The sequence below is a fragment of the Camelus bactrianus genome, chromosome 16 (genome assembly GCF_048773025.1).
Source record: "Camelus bactrianus isolate YW-2024 breed Bactrian camel chromosome 16, ASM4877302v1, whole genome shotgun sequence".
In the NCBI taxonomy this organism is placed as follows: domain Eukaryota; kingdom Metazoa; phylum Chordata; class Mammalia; order Artiodactyla; family Camelidae; genus Camelus; species Camelus bactrianus.
In genome coordinates, this window is record NC_133554.1 from 47,394,393 (window position 1) to 47,407,652 (window position 13,260).

General features: G+C 37.2%; 1 protein-coding gene across 2 annotated transcripts in view; it reads right to left on the reverse strand.

Moving 5' to 3' along the window:
• Positions 1–4,259: 4,259 nt before the first annotated feature.
• The window catches only part of SMURF2 (SMAD specific E3 ubiquitin protein ligase 2), a 100,968-nt gene continuing 91,967 nt past the window's right edge, over positions 4,260–13,260 (reverse strand). For both annotated transcript variants that reach the window (XM_074343493.1, XM_074343492.1), the window contains 4 exons: positions 11,445–11,565; positions 9,248–9,449; positions 7,904–7,979; positions 4,260–7,577 (listed from right to left, as the gene is read on the reverse strand). In XM_074343493.1, the coding sequence (XP_074199594.1) occupies positions 7,478–7,577; positions 7,904–7,979; positions 9,248–9,449; positions 11,445–11,565 (499 nt within the window). In that variant the 3' untranslated portion in view covers positions 4,260–7,477. The remainder of the gene's footprint in view (positions 7,578–7,903; positions 7,980–9,247; positions 9,450–11,444; positions 11,566–13,260) is intronic.

Sequence of the window (13,260 nt, forward strand, 5' to 3'; positions counted from 1 at the left end):
AAAATAAAAGATGCAGCATATTTTCAGAAAATAGAAAGCAAATGAAGTGGTAACTCAGCAAATGGGGGATGTTGTGACAACTGCCTGTAGAGAGGGAATCATATGTGAAGCCAGTCTGCCCAGAAGAACACAGGAAAAACTCATCATAATCACACATTTGAAAAGTTCAGAACTATAACTGTATCGGGGGCTGGGGTGGAAGGGTGACAGAATAAGGTGGTTGGTGTGAGCTCAATTTTTAAATAGTCTTTTCTGGGGAGGTTGGGGGGCTATGTCCAGAATTCCTGTAGAGCGCTGTCACTATATAATTTAGAAATGTGGGAATAAATATTAGAAGCGCTGACGGAAGATTTGGGAGTAGTGGCCTCTGGAAAGCAAGACCTAGGGATGAGAAAAAGGTTATGAACAGCCAACCCCCCCCCCCAGTTTTAATGAGATATAACCAATGACATGCACCTTAAACTTACACAATTTTATATATCAGTGACTTGATAAATGCATATATTGCAAAATGATTACCATAAGTTTAGTTAACATCCATTACCTTACAGTCAGATTTTTTTCCTTGTAATGAGAACTTTTAAGATACTAAAGTTTGGGGTTTTTTAAAGCCTCTAAGTGATTTTTTTTTAACTATTATGTTTAGCTGTGTATATGCATTACTGTAACATATACTGTATATGTATATATTACCTATATTAATGTATGCATTACATGGAGCACTGGAGAATTAGCTGCTGCTTCTGCAACACACAGGAAGGAAAAGGAAGAACCAGGGTTGAGGTAATGCAGGAAAATAGAGCCTTCAGTGAAGGAACAAAGGATGTAGGGGAAATTTATTTGCAATGGAAAGAGGTATCGCATTGAAAAATAGCTAAGGGCAGAGGAGAAAGAGAAGGCAGGGCAGAGATGGTATCATTAAGAGAAATGGTATAAACAAAAGAAGGAATCCAAAATTGGGGCTTAAGCTGCAGCTTATAGAGGGATCTGTTAGATCCCAAATCTAGACATGCTGAAAACATGTTTTATCTGGCATTTCAAGTTATTTGAACCATTACCCAGAGAATTTGATAGATGTGACCAGTTTCTTCTTGTCTTAAAAACCATTAAACTTGAACTGCCTTTAAAACTTTGCCCCTGAAGAACAAAGCTGGAGGCATGAGGCTCCTTGGTTTCAAACTATATTACAAAGCTCTGTAGTATGGTCTTGGCATACAGACGCACAGATCAATGGAACAGAACAGAGAGCCCAAAATAAACCCATGATGTGTGATCAATTAACTTACAAGTGAGCCAAGAATATACAATAGGGAAAGGACAGTCTCTTCAATAAGTAATTTTGGGAAAATTGAACAGTCACAGGTAGAAGAATGATGCTGGACCACTGTCTTACACCGTACACAAATAACTCAGAATGGATTTAAGACTTGAAGACCTGGAACCATAAAACTAGAAGAAAAACAAAAGTAGTTAAGCTCAGTGACATCAGTCTTGGTGATGATTTTTCTGGGGGGATCTGATATCAAAGCAAAAATCTGTAAGTAGTACTACATCAAACCAAAAGGTTTATGTACAGCAAAGGAAACATCAACAAAATGAAAAGGCAGCCACTCAATGGGAGAAAATATTTATGAAACAGTTGATAAGAGGTTAATATCCAAAATACATAAAGCACTCCTACAACTCAATAGCAAACAATCCAATTATAAAATGGGCAGAGGAACTGAAGAGACTTTTTTCCCAGATACACGAAATGTCAACAGGTACGTGAAAAGGTGCTCAACATCAGTAATCAGGGAAATGCAAATCAGAACCAAGAGATACCATCTCGTAACTGTTTGACTGGCTGTTACCAAAGAGACAAGAAATGAGCATTGACGAATATGCGGAGAAAAGGGAACTCTGTGCACTGTTGATGGGAATATAAATTGGTACAGCCACTATGGAGGCTCCTCAAAAATTTAAAAATAGAACTACCATATGACTCAGCAGTTTCACTTCTTGGTGTTTATCTGAAGAAAATGAAAACACTAACTGGAAAAGGCACCTGCACCCTATGTTCACTGAAGCATTACTTACAACAGCCAAGATACAAAAACAACCTGTGTCCATGGATGGATGGATGGAAGAAAATGTGATGTATATATACACAAAGGAATATTATTCAGCTATTTAAAAAAAAAAAAGGGAAATCTTGTCATTTGCAACAACATACATGATGGAACTTGAGGGCATTATGCTAAACAAAATGTGTCAGAGAAAGATAAATACCATATGGTCTCATATATGTACAATGTAAAGAAAAAACCCCCACAATACTGAGCTCGTAGATACAGAGAACAGACTGGTGGTTTTGCAAGAGGTGGAGAGTGGGCAAAATGGGTGAAGGGGGGCCAAAAGGTACAAAGGTTTAGTTATAAAATAGTTAATAATGTATTGCATATTTGAAAGTTGCTAAAAGGGATCTTAAAAGCCACAAGGAAAAATTTTTTAATTGTGTATGGTGATGGATGTTAACTAGACTAACTGGGCTGATCATTTTACAGTATATACAAATACCCAGTCATTATGTGGTACACCTAAGACTGATACAATGTGGTATGTTGGTTTTACCTTAATTAAAAAAAAACTGTCCTTCTGGTCTCAATGGTTCTCCACGTTCTTGCCAGGCCAGCATCATCTTTGGAGAAGTGAGTGGTCTCAAAGGTTGAGTTTGATGTGCTCTCCATCTTTACTCCCAATTCCTGGGCTGAAAAACAGAAGACTTCATGAACACTTAAGTCACAGGAGAAATATCTTGGAAGGGTCCGTTGCTCACCCCATGGGCTGCTACAGCTGCTTCTCCACTTCCTTTCCTTATAAAACACTGTAAGGGAGACAGCAGTGAAGTTTACAGCTCTGTTTTGATAACCTAGATAAATCCCAGCCTAAATATCCACAGAAGATTATGCTAGGATCTGAGGTGTCATGGGGATAGGGGAATGGGGGAACAAAGCCACCTGTTTTAAAGACCAAGTCTGGAATTTGAAGCCTTGCTGAGGCGAGGTATTTAATCCTGTGCTCTTGTCATGACTGACCTCCTTGGTGTACACAGACTGAGTTTTGAGTACCTAAGTTTGAACTTCAGCTTCTACCGAGACATACACTAGAAGCAGTAATTTGGAAGTTTCAGTTTTTTAACAACCATCCAAAGCAACAGCTCTAGCAGCTGGTACAGACCCTGACACACAGCAGGAGCACAGCAGACATCTGCTGAATGAACAAAGAGCGAGTCACATTTAGGGCAAATCCCTTTTAATAAGATGTAACTTTAAATCTGATTTGTCTTGTTTGCTAAGAATATTAACAGGGATTTAACCCTCTTTCTGTATAATTACCTCTGCCCTATTACTAGGCTCTTGTTCTGTTGTGTATATCCTGCTGTAAGCACTTGGGATATAAAGTGCAAACAAATGCAGGTGGGTGCTGAGGTTAACCTTCATTATAATGATAGCACAAACCTCTCAGGTCACCAGAGAGCAGAGAAGCATCACGTATTAGTCAAATCAAACTTATCGGTAAATTACAGATTATAATACTGAGATCCTTAATGTACTAAAATTAATAAATGTTAGATAACTACCAATAAACTGGCAATATGAGACAAGGAAAAAAATACATTTCAAAAGGATATAAAAATGGACACCACTCTGAGCTTTCATACACCACCACGTCCAGTGCATTTCCCAGACATTCCTTTCAGTATAGCCTGTGCTGCGGAGAGACTGACACAGACTCTCCTGGCTGAAAACATAATCGTATCCATTCCTTTTTCCACTCATGTATTTAGCTGGACTTTAATCCACTACACTTACAAAGTTGTGAATCACGACCCTTAAAGTCATGGCTTCCTGGAAGAATGCAATTGATTTCTGCTTTTCATTTTGAGGGTTTTACTGCTCAACACCAACGTAGCAAATGAGGCCCCTGCCATAGCTCTGCCCTCCTGCGCCTGGACGGACAACTGTTACAGGCCACACTCCCAGCCTACCGATGTACCACTGCTGCAGGCAACAAGCACCTTCCCGGCTCCACCTGGAGACAGAAAGGGTCCTGAGCTCTCAGGCTCTGCGATGTGGCAAAGGCATCAGCTAAGGAAGGCCTGTGAATCTTAAACTTCTCATTTTTTGGCTCATATGCTGTCACTCTTCACAGAGCCAATCAAATATATTCAAAACAAATCATTATAAACTCAATATTCTTTAAAAACTTTGATGCTGTGACAGTGCAAACAGCATTCATTTTATTGCTCAACTTCGGCATGGGCACATACATAGTTAATTTTTAAAAACCATTTATACAGATGTTATTGATAAAGCTCATGTAACAACTGAGTGAAAATACAAAGAATATCAAAGCTAAAACACTCTGTAATAAATACAAATACAATGAAAATGATAAAACTTTGTTTTAAAGTCAGTTTGAGAGAAGGAAGAATATTACATTACGTGAACTAATTACATCTAGAAACAACAACTCAGCACTTGGTACAACCATCATCCTAAACGTAAGTACATTAAATACCACAAATGGCACCACTGACTGCACTGCAGCTGAAAACAGAAGCAGAAGGAGCTGCATAAAGATGTCTGGAACATTCTAACTCCCATCAATGCACTTAGCTCAATGCACCAGAAGTGCAAGCGGACTTAGTGTTGTAAAATAAAGCAAGTTACACTGCATTTAAAAGAAAGGAAACTTGTGCTCTGGACTGTAAATACAAGGAAGAAAATAAAAGACTTGGTAAAAATAAAACCCATTCAGGGCAACAAACTATGTGCAAAACAAAATGTACACTATACACAGCACTATTTAAAAACTCTACACCAAGAAATAAGACCCTCTGAAACAAGGCCCTCACCTCTGTACTGCATATGAGCTCTACAAAGTAACCCCTGTTCGTAATTAAGCATTCATGATGGAAAGGCAATGGATGGAAATGTGACATCACATACCTGAAATAACACAACTAGAGGAAGGATTAGAAAAAACCCAGCTAAGAGGGACATGTGGAAATAAATATTCACATTAAACATGAGGTGCAAGTCCAAAGTTCAATGACACATTGGGGGGGTTTTGTTTGCTTAGCACCTATTTGGAAGTAATCAGGTAACATAATTTCAAAAATGAAATCTAAATCAATCATCATGTTTTTATAAATTATATTGGTGATATCATACACTGTAAGGGAGGGTAATTTCTTTCTTTTAAAGCTCTATTAAGTCATTACTATAAAGTTAAAAAGGCACTCAAAAAGCGATGGTATTTGCCTGCTTTATATTGTACATTATGATGAGAGTAGCATTTCATTATTACTGCATCACTCAGTTATGATTGCTGTAAAGTGTTCATCATGTACTTTTTACTGAATGATTATAAGAACAGGCACAATTACACTGAGCTAGTGCTTTAATACAAAAGAGATAGACCTGCAACCAATAAGTTATTGTGAAACATGAAAACCACTCTTAAACAGTAGAGAAACCTTTTCTGTATATTTCAAGATGTTCTTCGGTACTCCTGCGAATGCAGTAGGAAACCCAAGTGGGAAGGAAAGATCAGCATGAGCACATCAGCACTACAGTTATGACCATAACCAGCTTGCATGTATTGGTCAAATTTGGCTGAATGAAGTAAATTTAAACATGTAGAAACTACACAAGTAGTTCTCAACTTCTTTTTAAGCGGCGAAATTCCCATCTCTTTTATTCCACCCCTCCCCCCCCATGAAATTACATGGACTTCCAATATATATAAAAGAGAAAAACTGGAGCTGCTCTGGGTAAAGGGGGGGAGGCTCAAATACCAACGAGGCCTTTCCTCTCCCTCTCTGTCCCTCCTCTCAACCATTACTTCTGAGGCACCTCTGAGGAACCCCTTGGCTCCAAGAACAGACTGAAAACCAGTCCATCAAATGAGAGAACACAAAGGGCTTATTCACTAGATAATTAAGCTGCAAAATTTAAACAAAGCTATCTCATCAAAATTCGCTATTCTTGATTTCCCATTAATGTTAAAAAGAAAAAAGAATAGTGCAGATTTCTGATGGTCGAATTTAAAAATGCACCCACGATTTCAGATTTTTCCAGTCTCTCACTCCAGAATTTTGGTTGCCTTCTGGATCATGCAACATGCCGCACACCCTGAAAACTAAATCTGGATATTTCAAAATCAAATGCTGATCTTCAACACCAAGGGAACTGAAATTCCCTTACCTCCAAAATTATTCAGGCTTAAAATAATGTATACGATAGAGTTATTAGACTCACTGGTTTTTTTAGTAATCACATCCCCTGCCACCACCCCCACTTCATTTTGTTAGGTAAAGCAGGGTTTTCTAAGCTTGCTAAATAATCTTTAGAGCAAAATTTTTCCTTTTTCATAATTTTAGCTGATTAAATATGAACAGCTAAACAGAGATTCAGGATGGTTTACTTGATAGAAACTTACACCATAATTAAAATGTAATATAAATTAGGTGCACTTGTCATAGAAGACTTTGGTTTACAGAAATAGTATATATATTAAAGATAAGCTGACCTAGCAAAAGAATGAAAAGCCCATCCCATATCCACATGATCTGAGTAGCTATAAAAATGCAGTATTTCCATTCAAGATGAAAAGTAAATCCAAAATACCTGATCATATTAAGTCAAGATAAAAAATTAAGATCTTTTTTTAAGTCTCTTAAAAACAGGGAGCCCCTGAATGCATCTTATTGTAGCAAATAAGCTACTAAGTTTAGACTTGCAGCATTAGGAATTTGACAACCAAAATTATATAGCTGTATTCCAGGGAATTCATGCTTGAAAAATATAAAAAAGACTCACTTAGGCTAGGTTGAAACATACAATGCTTTTAAAATATAATGCTTTGCTCTAGAAAAAATGTAAGTAAACCTGTAAGTGGCTTAATTTTTTAAAGATAATGATTCTTTTACAGCCAATTGTTTACAAAGGTAGAATAATTCAAAATAATTTTATTTAATTTATTTTACAAAGAGCAAGTACAGGAGCTATTCAAAATCATGTATTCAATTAAAATGAAATGTGACTTGTACCGACTGCTGAAGTTGTCTTGATGTTTGATAGACTTGAAATCTGTGAAGCGATCTGATAGATTACCTTTTATAAAAATAGTAGTAGTCTTTAAGTGTAGAATACTGCCTAACTCTGGAAATGTAGGAAAAGTCAGCATTCTTTAGGTTCAAGATATTAATTTTAAATAGCAGCTGAATGTGGCCTCATGGCAAAGCATAAAGACCTCTTTTTTTCCTTGAAAAGGAATTTCAAAATTGTCCTTTCCCCTCACAGTGTCCTAAAATTTTTTTTAAAGGGGGAGGGAGCATTTTCCTGTATTTCAGCATTCCTTGAAACTCTGCTGAAAGAGGCTGTCGGTCAGGGGTATAAATAAAGTCCTGGGTAAATCCTTGAAGTTGTCATTCCACAGCAAATCCACACGTTTCTTCGATGGCTGTTAGCAGCTTTTCATATAACTTTTCATAGCTTTCATAGGGCGGAATGTCTATTCGATTGAAGCTGTAAATAAGCAAATCAGATTTTACACAGTTCATTCAAAACTGGTACACAGGCCTAGCTAATCAGTTTACACTAATACAGCAACACTACTCTGTTTCACACAGAAAAATAAAAGAAAAAGATTATATTTCTCTAAAGTAGAGATCACTACTTTTGGGTTTTCCTATCAATTTCTGGATAATAATAATAATTCACTCAAAAGAGCTGCTTATCATTCCTTTTAAGGGTCCATTTAGTAATAAGAACAATAAACAAAATGTCAAGTCTATTTGAAACTAACACCTACATACATGGAATGACGGGAAAAAGCTACAGAAACAGCTTACCAGGTGTGGGCTTTTGGCAGGTTATTAGTGCAGGCATCAATCTGGTGTATGGTGAAGAGTCGTGGGCCTGCAGCACCTGCAGAGGAAGTAAATCTGTGGGTCAGATCGGTGCAGGTGCGTGTATTAGTCTCCGAAGTCTCAGAATAAAACTGGTACATAAACCACAGGGTCTAGGGACAGGGGAGTACTGGTGACTCCACAAAAGCCACCAAAGGGCAGCAGGAAGAGTCCGGGTTTTGAAAGATGTAACTGACCTTCACTAAAGCTGGATTCGTTAACCTGCTAGCATTTCAATTTGAGAAAAAGCTCAGGGCTGGAATCCTTTGCGCCAACTTCTCTTACAGGAAATCAGTGTCCCAAAAGTAAGCAAAGAGAAGTAAAGGGGCAAATTGAAGATTAAGTACATATATGCACAAAAAGATGACAACCTAGTGCAAATTTAGGTTTCACAACTCAGATTTTGTTGAGAGCAAAAGATTAACAGGCTACTGAATAAATTTCAATTAACATATGACACCCCATACAAATATATGTAGAAACACAGCTTCACTTTATGCTTCTGGGCAGTCCAATGTTGATGCGTTCTCCCAAGAGGGAAAGCAAGCACAACTCAAAGTCCATATGCTTTCTCCATGGACTTTCAACATATGTACTGTGGGCAACACTGTCGAATTATGTACCAGTCTTGCTTTGTATACCCTCAGTCATTACCAGCAGCAGCAGCTTTGAAAATGAAGAGCTTCAAAGGTAAAGGAAGCAACTGCCACCCAGTGAAGAACCACAATCACTAGCAGTATCACCAACTCATCCCAAAATTAAAGAGCTAGTCCATGGAAGACAATTCTTAAAAATGGAATATGGCTGTAAAATGGTCTGATGTCATGCATTAATTACAGTGCTCTGACCAAGACAGATGGCTTCCACAACTCATGCGGCCTCTTTACATTAAAAGAATAAAGAAGTATAGGGGAGAGGCATCCCAAGTGGGTAAAAGTTTGCCAGGTTGAGACGTGAACACTGAAGCAGACAGAATTCCCCTATAGGAATGGGCAACAGAATTTAAAAGCAAGGTGACCAGAAAAAACGCAGAGCATCACCACGTACGGTCTCTGACATGCAGCACTCACTACCATCACAGAGAACCCAGCAGAAAAGGCTCTTGGGAGGGGAACAAAGGAAAGGAAGGAGAAGAAGGTATCAAGACATGAGAGAGATAAGAAATAGAGCGAAAAGAGAATCTGTTTATAAGCACATATCTGTAAACCATCTATATAAACCCAACATTGAGCCCCTACCCCCAATTATCTGATGATGTCTCGTCAGCTGTCCCTCTGGCTTCCTTACCTTGTAAAGCTTTGAAGCCCTGCAGAGGCACTCGGGATGAACCTGTCACAAACTGAAGGAGCCGTGCTCGGCGTTCCTCGTCAAAAAACTCCACAGCTTTCCAGAACCACTTGACAACATTGCTGTCTGGTGTACAGTGTTTTAACCGGGTGTTTACCTTCCAGTCATTAACATCTATCTTTCCAAGTCCACAAATAATGAGCTGTTAAAATATTGCACAAATAATAAGCCAATGGAAACCCAAGTTAGGCCAAAAATTCCTCGAAATAGAACTTTAGGTTTCTTTGTAGTGTTGGCTTTCATAGGGTGTTCTTAATCGAGGGTACACATCAGAATCATCTGGAAAGTTTTTCAAAATATATACTTGAGGTCCAGTGCTCAGAGATTTTAATTCTGTGAATCTGGGTGTACTTTTTAAAGCTCCGTGAGTACCTACTCACTGCAGGTCCCCTACCCAGGATCTGATGAAAAGTTCCATAATTTCATAATAGAATTCTAAAAAAAAAATGTAATGGACAGAAGCTAGACTCAAAGAGTAAAAACAGTTTATATGTGTCTTTCTTAAGATCTGCATCTTTTATTCTGGTTTTAACACTTACTAGCTTTGGGATTCTGGGCAATTCAGTTCACCTCCCTTGGCCAGCAGTTTCCTCTGCTGTAATATGACAGTAATATGTGTTTCATTACATCCTGTGACAGCAACCAACAGTGCACAGGAACTCAGGAAACTGTGTTGAGTAAGTGATACAATCTGCTTAAAGTTGTATCAAAGTACGAAATCCATGAATGCACTGACATAGAGCTCTGCTTGGTATCCTGATGCAGGGTCAGTCAGTATAGATGAAAATCACTTTGATACTATTAATACAGCGCCTTGGGTCCAAGACTGACTCTTCTTACTAACCAGTGAATTATGATAGTGTGTAGCATTAACAAAGTAACTTGCAAATCTTGTATCTTATAATTATGTTAACTTAGTATAACACTAAAATAAATCATATACATATATTTTAATAAAAAGTTTAATTTCATTAGCAATAGAAACCATATATTAAACCCTAACCCTATTGAATAAAATCTCCAATGAAGCTTCTAAAGGGTTCTGAAAAAAATTACTGAATCACAGCCACACTAACAGGTGTGTGGTTATCCAAGTAGGATTACAGAAGTACTTATAACACACAAAAATACCTCCTAAATTCTTTTCTTTAGAGGACTGGGTAATTTTAAGGCCAAATTCCTTATTCATTGTATGAACAGATGAAAATGCATCATATTTCAATACTACCGCCATTCCTGCTATGTGTTCCTCCTCCTCCTGACTACCTCCTTCTGGCCATTTCACCACTGAATAGTTCAGTCACAAAAGGAATGGCGGTGGCAAACCAATCTTTTTAGATTTGTTGGCTAACAAGACTGTTAACAGATTTAGTTAGAAAGGACACTGAAGTTAATGAATAAAATCATGTTTCAAATTCTTTGTTAAGAGTTCAAATATTTATGCTATCCCTAGCCACTAATTAAATCTGGGACCCCAGGTGGAATAAAACCTCACTGTTTTCTCAAAACAGTTCAGTAGAAATTCAGATCTATTTGTTAAAGGTCTTAATTATAAAACCAGACCTAACGTGCTTTAAGGATGAGATTTAAAACAAAAAACAGGTAACTCTTTATTACAGCTGTTATTAGTTAATGAATGTTTCCAAGGAGACATGGATAGAGTTTATCCTAAGTGTTTTAATTATTTTCCTCTATATTTTTGTCTACCAAATGCTTTCTTGCAAAGCTTAACGTAATCCAACTGAGCCTAGGCTTTTATTCCAAATAAATAATATGCTGGAAACCAATTAATGAAGTTTTATTTAACTAAATCAGTAACTACTTAATTAGGGAATAGACAACACTAGAAGAATATACACATAACACATGAAATCTGTTGAACACAGGGAAGGATAATTTGGAAAAATAAATTAAGAATATTCACAATATAAGAGAGAATGCTTACTTGTGGACATGCCAAAGCATGAAAGGCTTTTCCAAAGCACGAAAGACTTTTCCTGTGAATAAGAATTCTCACAGCACGCACCATAAAACTTAAAAAGCACTAGAAATACAACTCGCCTCTAAAACTAAGTAACAGAAAATGCCCAATCCTTCTTTGTTACACTAGATGACGTCATGACATTAATACACTGACCTCTAACTCCTTCTCATCAAATGTCTTCAGCAGATGCTGTGGAATTACTTCATTAAATCCTTTCTGCAGAGCCAGGAACTGTGCCTCAATGCCTCGTAAAAATCTCCAGTTCACATAGAGCCTGCAAACATTAGGCAGGGGGTTCACAGGATTGAATATATTCAGATTTGGTAATTATTATGAATCCTAGCACTTGAGCAACACTGCACTTTACAAGCATCTAGTATTAAGAATTTAGTCTCAAATCTCAGATTACTGAGGGTAGATGAATCCTGAGCTGTGAGGCAGTTCACTGTAAATTAAAAAGTGGTATAACCTTCTACTAACACAAGCAGGATCAATACAGGAACTCTTCACGTCAGGAAAGCTCCTAGTAAATTGGAAGTCAGCCAGAGTGTAGGTGAGTCTGAAGTTAAAATCTGAACGAAACTTCTTCCTCAACTTCTAGCACACATGGCAATAACCAGAAAAAAGAGCCCATTCAGCCACATGGCTGTTTTTCTGAACTTGAAAATATAATCTGAATGTGTTGGGTGTTTTCTTTATTTTTGTGGGTGGTATATGGGGAAAGAGGAGGCAAAGAGAATTCTCCTATCCAAAATGAGAAGAAAGAGTGAAAGCCAACAGCAAGCACTTTTTGATTAAATATTCATTTTCCCCTTAAGGCTTATTTTAATAAGAAGTACACTAAACCGTATCTCATGTGTAGTTCTAATTATGCTTTTGATTTGGACTTCTAATTTATAAGAGAATTGCTTTTTTAAAAAATCTATCTTCCCAGGAAAACCTCTCCATCTCTCAAATCTCAGTTATTCATATTACCAATCTGTCAGCATTTCCTTTTCCAAACTTGGAAAAACAGTTCTCTACTTTAAGAAATAAGTTATTTAATATTATATCCTTTGGGGGACCTCCTTTTGATTTGTTTAAGGGGACAGCAAAACTGCTTATCTGTAAAAAGGTTTTCTTTGTAATTTTTCAAATTTCAAAACTGTAATCTGGTAAGGGCTGATTGCTGTGTGCTTATACACGTGACTGACTCCTGGAAAGTGAGCTCTAAGAACTGAGCAATCTACACTCGATCTGGGAGGTGGCACACTCCCGAAATTCAGGAAGTTTCCCATTTATTCATTTTTTTTAAAATTAGAAATGTAATGCATATTACTGGAGAAAAATATATGAGGAAAAATCAAATATTAAATGTGGAGACAAAGTAAAACCTGAAAATCCATTCTTTTATCCTCTTCTCCCTTTCTACTTCCAGGCCCACCACCTCTGCTCCCTCTCCTAGGCAAACACTTTGGTATGTAGCCTTCCTGAACATTCTCTGTGTAATTATAAAACAACACAGACTTTGTTCCTTTTATGACTTGCTTTTTAAATGACAGCTTATGCAGAGTCTTTCTTTTATTTTTTTAATTAAAAAAAATTTTTTTATTGAAGCACAGTTGATTTACAATGTAGTGTTAGCTTCCAGTATACAGCACAGTGATTCAATTATGCATATATACATACATATTCTTTTTCATATTTAACTATCCACACAGTATTCTGCTTAATGCATGCCATTCTCCTCTAAAAAACATTCTAGCAGTTTTTAATTTTTTTACAAGTAATATTTAATTGAAAATCCTTACTCATGTTTCTTTAACAACATATGTGTTTCCATAGAATAGATTCCTAAAACTGGAGCTGCTAGTTAAAAAGCATATGCGTTTTCATTTTGGTAGCTGTTACCAAATTGCTTTCCAAAAAAGTTATACCAATGTTCACTCCCAACAACGGTTTAAGACTGACAGGCCTCATCTGTGAACTT